This window comes from Sceloporus undulatus, chromosome 4 (genome assembly GCF_019175285.1).
Source record: "Sceloporus undulatus isolate JIND9_A2432 ecotype Alabama chromosome 4, SceUnd_v1.1, whole genome shotgun sequence".
In the NCBI taxonomy this organism is placed as follows: Eukaryota; Metazoa; Chordata; class Lepidosauria; order Squamata; family Phrynosomatidae; genus Sceloporus; species Sceloporus undulatus.
Genome location: NC_056525.1, coordinates 140,386,675 through 140,395,287, shown reverse-complemented (window position 1 = coordinate 140,395,287; position 8,613 = coordinate 140,386,675). Strand labels below are relative to the sequence as shown.

Here is an 8,613-nt window from a genome sequence, read left to right as displayed (position 1 = left end):
TTGCCATCCTCTGAGGCTGAGAAAGTGTGACTTGCCCAAGGTAACCCAGTGAGTTTCCATTGTTGAGCTGGGATTTGAACTGTGATTTTCTGAGTCATTGTCCAATGCTCAAACCACTATATCATCCTGGCCCTCATAAGGGAATATACAATCATACTGAATTTCACATCATAGGGTGATATCAGGAGAAAAAGAGAGAAAGAAAGACAGGTGGGAAAGCAGCATTTTCCCTCATCAGAGAGCCATGGAAATTGGATGCAGAGAGAGAAGAAATATATGGAAGAATATGGTTTGGTGTAGTTTCCTGAAATGCTTTGGCGGGTTACAAACCGCCACTTGGGACGTCCTCAGGACGTCCCAGTTTAAAAAGGGGGCGTCTCTTCCAGACGCCCCTACTCCTGTACGGACTCTGTCTGTAACAAATGGCGGCGGCCGTTCCACATGGCCGCCGCCATCTTGACGTCACGGACGCTGTGCGTCCGCACGTTGTGCGGCGCTAATGACGTCACGAGTGCGCCATTGGTGCCTCGTGGTGTCATTAGCGCGCTGTCAGAAGAAGCTCTATTTTGGTGCTTCTTTTTTGCTCCGTAAGGGAGCCGCACGGTTTGGCTGCGGCGGCTCCCTCGCGGAGCAAACAACAGCGCCAGGAGACCGCCTATGTGCCTGGTGGTTGCAGGTCACAGTTCAAATTTCCCTTGCATTCTTGTTTCCTAGGCTGATATGGAAGCAGGATGCATTTCTCTCCTTTTCTAGATGCTTTCTCAGATAATATGTCTGGTTGCCTAAGTAATGTAAGGATATATTCAACAGCCTGTCAGCACTGGCCGTATGTTTAACAACTTTTTGTAAACAATGCATGCACATGCACCCATACCTGTCTATGTTTGGCTTCCGGTCCAAGTGCAGAGTTTCCGAAGTTCCATGTATATATTGAGCAGGAACTTCCTGACAGTAAGGGCTGTTCAACAGTGGAACAAACTCCCTTGGAGGTCTTTAAGCAGAGGCTAGATGGCCATCTGTCGGGGATGCTTTGATTTGGATTTCCTGCATGGTAGGGGGTTGGACTGGATGGCCCTTGCGGTTTCTTCCAACTCTACGATTCTATGAGCACTTATCCTTTCATGTCTTGAAGGGTGCCTCTACAGTCTACACCAGGGGTAGGCAACCCTTTTGAGCTGGGGGCCGGGTTGCTGTCCCTCAGACAACTGGGGGGCCAAAGCAAAAAAATAAATAATTAAATATTTTTTAAAAGAATTAAATAAATAAATAAACCTGGACAAATGTAGGACAAAATTTTCAAATGGAGGGCACTTTTTAAATAAAAAATGGAGGTCATGCGAAAAAATTTGCTGATTTTTTTAAAAAATGCTAAGATAAATCCATGTTTCTGAGGCTTCTATAGACAATTGCCCCACCGTGCCCCTTGTGCGAGACGCCAAAGGCCCCGGCGGCAATCAGCGGTAGGACCGGGCTGGGGCTGGTCCCAAGGCCTCGCCGGGCCGCATCCGGCCCGCGAGCCGCAGATTGCCTACCCCTGGTCTACACTGTGAAAATAATGCAATTTATCACCACTTTAACTTCCGTGGCCCCATGCATAGGTTACATAGTTTTGTGAGGCACCAGTACTCTTTGTCAGAGAAGGCTAAAGGCCTTGTAAAACTACAGATCCCAGGATGGCAATCTGGGAGGTTTGCCCCAAAGTCGTCATCTTCCCCTCCCTTTTACTGTGTATCATTAATGCCTCCATCTCCTGGCCTAGACCATTACTTTTCGTACCCTGCTTGCTTCTTCTTACTTCTTTAGAATAGCTGTTCGCTGGATTAATGGGCTTCCGTGCCCTTAGGCGTCCTTCTGGCTTATGCAGCTACCTCTCCTCTCCCTGTTCCTTCTGACAGCACGCAAGTCCCCTTGTCCTTAGATCCTGTGCAAGATTTTCTCAGAAATATTGACATTTCAATTCTAATTTGTTAGCATTTCATGAGAACAATTTAATGAATCCCAGTTGCTGAAGAATAAAAAACAGGAACTAGTGGTTTTGTGTACTCTTATGGGCTTCCCAGATATATTTGGCTGCTTTTTGTGGGAAGCAGAATGCTGGACTAGGTGGACCTTTGGTATGATCTAGCACATGTTCCTTCTGGTGTTTAAGAAGGTTCTCTTGCTAAGTTTCCCCTTGACTAAATAATCATGATCTTTGGGATGGGGAGCTTCTTGTGAACCCAGTGTCAGTATCTGTTCTTCCATGTTAATACAGTAACTCTCATTGAAGAAGAAATAAATATCTGTATTCTCTCTCTCTCTCTCTCTGACACATTCTATCTGCCTGTCTGTCACTATAATCTATTATTTGGAAGAACAGTTTAATATAAATTAAATAAATATTGTTTATCTAGACATACAAATGCACACATACATATACATGCATGCATATCAGAATCAAAGTTTGTGTTAAATTATGTTACACACTTTGGTCTCCAAAATTCAAGCTTCATAAACCCTCACCCAGCATGAAAGCAAAATAGGATGGAGTAGATAATAGTGTCTTTGAGGGGCCTAAAGGCACTTTGAAGAATACTCAGTCCACTTTTGTCCCATTTATTTGGTTTCATAAGCTTGCAAAAGCTGTTTAACCAAAGGTAACAGTGAGAAAGAAATCATTTTTGGTTTTCTTTAAAAACTAGTGAGTTGCTTGTTTGCAGACATCATTTTAGTAGCTGGGAGAGATGAGGAGAGTGCTCTTTGGCGCAATTGAAAAGAAGGCCTTTAGATCTTCCATTTTTAGCTTGCTTCTGGATGTTACTCTCATTTTCAGGTAGTTCAAGACCGTGTATAAATCCTATAAGTCCTATAGACCAGGCTCACTTTAATGTTGTCTTCAGCATAGTAAAATAGTTTATGGCTGTTAAATGAGTGATGTGTCAAATGAGAAGCTTTCAATAGATTAAAAAATATTACTGTGCCTTGAGCATATAGTTGTTTTCTTTCTGGAAAAGTTAAAGAAGTCGAGTGAGATATTTATTTTTATCCATCCAGATGTTAGATCTGATGCCCTCTGTGTACTTTATAGAAACCCTAAGAGATTTCATGTTTGTTTGTTCTAGTTTTTCTTGGATGGCAATGCTGATATGGTTCAGTTCCTTCCTATTCCTAATTCATCAAATTCAAGTTCTGCTGAAGCAAGTGACCAGACACTCCGATATATTCAAAGCAACTATTTTTTCTTGCCAGTAAGTTTGTTATCATATTTATTAGTGTGTCTTGTAGTGGGTGTACTCATTGTAAATGAAATGTTTAAAATCTAAGGCTGGAGTCTTGTGGCCTCCACCAAAAGTAGTCACCTCCTTGGTGGTTATGGTGGGCACAGTAGTGATCAGGGAGGGAAAGAAGTCATACAGTAGCAACAGAAAAAGTTGCTATCTCCAAGGCCTGTTACAGACAGCCAAAATAAAGCTGCTTCGAGTCACAGTGGAGATACGGTATTTCAATGATGCATGCGTCCTAAGAGTCCAGAAGTCGCACCAAAGCCATGCTCCAGCCTTAAAGACTGGAGCGTGGCTTTGGTGTGGCTTCTGGACTCTTAGGGCGCATGCATCATTGAAACACCATACCTCCACTGTGACTCGAAGCAGCTTTATTTTGGCTGTCTGTAACAGGCCCAAGCTACCTATTTCTCCAATGCATGACAGCTGAGGACAGGAGAATGGCTTTAGATCCAAGATGCTCTGGAAGTTGTGGTTGGAACATCACCTTTTCCATGGTTAGGTGACCGTCCAAGCCTCCCCTTTCAGAGCACTTTGGAGATAGCAATATTCTCCAGTCACCATTGCTGCTTCTTCCTTGCACGAGCCTAGAGAAATGACTACTCTTTATTTGCATTAACTATATTATGCATGTGGTGAATACCAACAGGATTCCAGCTGATCACCTGTGTTATTGGCACTTCTAGAAGCTCCTCCTTAGTTGCTGCTGTGCTAATCTTGGTACATTTGGTACATGTAAAAACTTCTACTTAAGTTCCTCTGATGATGTCTTTACCCTTTCATGTATATAACATCCCTCCAAAGGACATGTTCACATAATGCTCTGTAGAGCAATACCTAGAGGTGACATTTTTTTAAACAGCCAGCATACTGTCACATGTTTTAAAGAATCCAGCCTGAAGATGTAACATTTCTGGAAATTCTGAATCCATGGAATTTTAATAGAAATCCCCCCCCCCACAAAATCTTATTTTAGGGATATAAAATCCATTGTGTATAACTCTGTTTGGTATAAAAGTATCATGTTTGATATGGTAGAAAGAACAATTTATTCAGCCAATAATTACAAATTGAATTTCCTTTTTTTAAAACGTTACAAATGGAGCTACAGAATCCTGAACTGTAAAGGAATTTCTTTGGTTTTGCCAGTTCATTAAAAGCAAGCAAAAAGACACCCTCCTTCAAAAAAACAACCCTTACATATCCACATAATTGGGGGAAGGGGAACCAGCAATGTTCATAATAGCGATAATTTTTTGTCTTCTCTAGATCACCACAAGCAGACATAAAGCATTCATTCCCATAAAAAAAAAAAAGAGAAAAAACAAAATCAAGATCAGAAATTAAATTGGTCAGATATATCAAGTTGTCTTAGGAGACTTCTTAATATAAAGTCTTACACATGTTTATCATTCTGAAATAAAATATTCCTTAATCCATTTTTTCCCAGTTTTCAGTTTTTCCAAGAAAAAGGACTTTGGAAAAAAAGAGAAAAAACTTACTTTCCTGAATTTAACATGGTATAAAAGTTAACACAGTATAAATTAGGATAAAATCAACATAAAAACAAAAGTTAAAAATACGATTATACCGAAGAAGTGTGGCATTTGTTTTTACGTGCCTGTGCCATGGTGACAACGATGACGTTGCCAAATCTCTTAAACTCATTTACACTGTGTGCCACCGCTGCCACCAATTATGTATGGAGACCCTCGAACTCAGATTTCTCACAAATGACTCCCACACTAGAACTGTTTTCAAATGTCAGCACTCTAGCGTTTTCACACCCACTCTCTAAAATGTCCTAAATAATAAAGGGTCTTTTCTCTTTTGGAAGCGTTTTAAATATATTTAGTAGCGTGTATGATGTTATCTTTAAAACCACATCAGGCAACTTTTTGTTAAAACAAAGAAAAGAACTTTATTTACAAACAAAGCTTATTATTGTATCTTTCTTAGTAGATGTTATTCAAGCTTGTTACAGTGTATGAATTGTTTCAGTAGTTACAGATCTTATCACTTTCTCTCACTGGACAGTATGTATGTTTCCTTTCACTCTTGGTTCACACAGAACCTTATATCCTGTTTCATTACCTGTTAACTCTTCAAGTTATCTGTTACACTAATGATAACTACAGTGTGCCTGTGTCATACGTGGCTTAAGCATACGCGCTCAAGCCGCGGGGCGGAAGGGGCGGTGCGTCCCATTCAATTGAATGGGTGCGTGCACTCGTTGTGCCCCACGCGCCGCCGTGCCGCCATGCACGAACGGAACGGATCCCCGTGTAAGGCGAGGGCTCGCTGTATATCTGAATGTCTTCATCTCAACTACTCTTAGTTTCATATGTTCCTCAGGCTGCTCCTAGTAGTTTCCACAGACTTCCTAGCTGTAATCCCGCAGGATACCAACACACACTTTAATTCTGGACTTCTCTTGTCTATAAATTGGGTAACTAAAACCCCTCAAACTGCACCGCAAGGCAGTGCCACTCAGCCTCCTTGACTGCTAACTTCACAGGGTAAAAGTGACACACTCTTCTCAAATATGGCTCCTCCTCTCTATTTATACTCAATCCTGGGAGCAGCCTCCACCTTTTCCTAGCTTTACTCCCACTAGCTGTTCCTAATATTCTAATCTGCCTCTTTTCTCCAAAGTCCTTAAATACTGTTATGGACTAGAAACAAGGCAAATGATTCTGTAGGTCCTTCCCACACAACTGTCCCCTGGCTGGTTAGTGAACTCAGCCATTGCATGGGAAATATGTACAAGATTGGCTTTGCAAAGTTCTATGGTATAAGGCCACAAAAAATACCTGTAACACTATGAGTCCCCTCACTCTCCCTCTTTATTGAAGGTATTTTTAAAGAGTGGGAGGGAGGAGAAAGCAATATAGGTCAAAAAGAAGTCTAAGTTAAAGTACTCAAACATCTTATTTTTGATTTAGCTGGATTTTGTTTTTCCCTACTAAAGAGAACTTAGCAGTATGAGTCTCCTTCACTTTAGCCTCTACAACAATGCAGATTTAATTGCTAACCAAGGGTTTGTTTGTTTTTAATGGTTTTCCTCTTCTAGTACTTTATCTACAGTTGTGTTCTGGGCCTGATATCCTGTTCTGTTTTTCTCCGGATAAATCATGAGCTGAAAATGGCAATTATGTTGGTTGCTCTGATAGTCTACAATGTCATTCTTCTGCATACACATGGCTCTATCCTGGACAACTACAGCAAGTTCCTATATACAATTGCACCTCAAAAAAGGTAGGTCAATTCAAATGTCTAATGGTTAAGAAACAACCTGTGATCTTAGGGGCGAAAAAGACCGCCCCAAAGGAGTGGCTTCTGGTCGCCCCTTTGAGTGCCGAATCAAGGCCCCAGCAACAGCACACAGTGGCCCCGATCCGACATTTTCCCAGCCCAAAAAGTAGTGGCAAAATGCTGCTCTTTTTTGGGATGGAAAAAAGCCACCCCTTTCGCCAGACCAGCGGCTCTTCCACATTTCTGTGGCATGCGACATCTAATTGCCATGCTTCAGGAATGTCCCAATGCTGCCCAACATCTGGTTGGGTAGGCAAAGTGATGCCGGCTTGGGGGCGAAGTTGGGCTGTACGGACACCATGCCCACACACCACTCTGAAGCTGGCTCTTTCTGCCAGTCTGTTCAGCCAGTTAGTTAGATATTATATGAGACAAAGAGTTCCCTCCACTCCATGTTTTTTCTATACAGTGGAACCTCGCCATACGCGGGGGATCCGTTCCGGATCCCGCCGCGTATGGCGATTTCCGCCTATGCTCGAGCCCCATTGCAAACAATGGGGCTCGTGCACGGCAGCACGGAGGTGCACGGGGCGCAACGGGCGCGAGCGCGGCGCAACAGGCACACGCGCGGCGCAACGGTCGCATGCGCCCATTCAACTGAATGGGACGCGCCGCCCCTTCTGCCCTACACACACCCAGCGGCTTGAGCGCATACGCTCAAAGCCGCTTATAAAAAGGCCGCGTATGCGGAGGCCCCACTGTATTCTAAAAGCAAGATGTGGCATAACATTCTTATGTTGTACATCTCCACACATTCACCAGCCACAAAGGAGGTGTAGTGGCGAGGTCTACACTATGATAGTGCCACATCACAGCCTCTTTTTGTTAGACAATACAAGTGGCAATCTCATGTCTTTCTAAAATGAGTTGAACAACTGTGGCCTTACAAATGTCAGGCTACTATTGCCAGCAGCTGTAAACTAGCATTGGAAGACTAAAAAATGCTGGGAACTGAAGTCCAAGAGCATCTAGAGGGCTACATAGGGCCCAGTCAGTTTTAAAGTCTGGTTCACTTGTCCCCGTCACATCTTGGAACTTATGGGAATAGGGGTGGGGTCAAGAGAGAGAGAAAGTTGAGTATTATAGAGTATTATATCTCATGACTGACCTTCAGGAGCATAAACTGATAGATCTTGTCCTTCTTCTTTACAATTACTGTATTGTCTGGAGTCCCACAATAGTTTTTAAAAAAACAGGTCAGGTGTTAGATCACTTGACTGTTCTTGGGTAGCATGTGCCTTGATGAAAGGGGGGTGCTTATTAGTTTTCTTTGAGTAGGGAGTTTCTTGTATAGATGTACAATCACACAACCCTGCACCAGAAGGCAGCCTGAAATAATGCAGTTACACCATTTGATTCTGCTGTGATTATAACTGACCTTTTGCTTTATGAATAGATAAATGAGTACTTCAGAGAAAAATGGTCAGGCTTGGACCTTGGGGTCCTTTCCCACTATACAATTCTAACATTATGATTCCACTTTGGCTGCCATGATGGCTTCCTGTGGGGTTTGTAGTTTGGTCAGCCATTAGAGCTCTGGCTAAGAATTCTAAATACCCTTCTCTAAACTAAATAGAGAGCCAGCCTGGTGTAGTGGTTTCAGTGTTGGAGTATGATGCTGGCGACCAGGGTTTGAATCCCTGCTCGTCCATGAAACCCACTTGGTTGCCTTGGGCAAGTCACATGTACTCAGCTTCAGAGAAAGGCAATGTCAAACCCCCTCTGACCAAATCCTGCCAAGAAAACTCCATGATAGCTTTGCCTTCCAATTGCCATAAATCAGAAATGACTTAAAGGCACACAACAACAAATTGTAAATCCCACAGTTCCATTAGACGGAACCATGATAATCAAAGTGAAAACAGAAAGCTACAGTTGTATAGTGTGAAAGGGCTCAAGGCTAGCATTTTTCTTTCCCTGAAAATTTCATTTCCACTTTGTTTTGGCAGGCCAGGAATCTTGAAAGATCTGAAGACAATGGGCTCTGTATCCCTCTTCATTTTCTTTGTCACACTGCTGGTACTTAGCAGACAGGTAG

General features: G+C 42.7%; 2 protein-coding genes across 2 annotated transcripts in view; both read left to right on the top strand.

Annotated features, from left to right (window-relative positions):
- MTRR (5-methyltetrahydrofolate-homocysteine methyltransferase reductase) overlaps window positions 1-8,613 on the top strand; it is a 328,893-nt gene that overhangs the window by 246,796 nt on the left and 73,484 nt on the right. The window lies entirely within an intron of this gene.
- The window catches only part of ADCY2 (adenylate cyclase 2), a 149,046-nt gene that overhangs the window by 122,395 nt on the left and 18,038 nt on the right, over window positions 1-8,613 (top strand). The window contains exons 17-19 of the mRNA XM_042465160.1: window positions 3,102-3,227; window positions 6,334-6,518; window positions 8,525-8,609. Coding sequence (XP_042321094.1) covers window positions 3,102-3,227; window positions 6,334-6,518; window positions 8,525-8,609 — 396 coding nt within the window. The remainder of the gene's footprint in view (window positions 1-3,101; window positions 3,228-6,333; window positions 6,519-8,524; window positions 8,610-8,613) is intronic.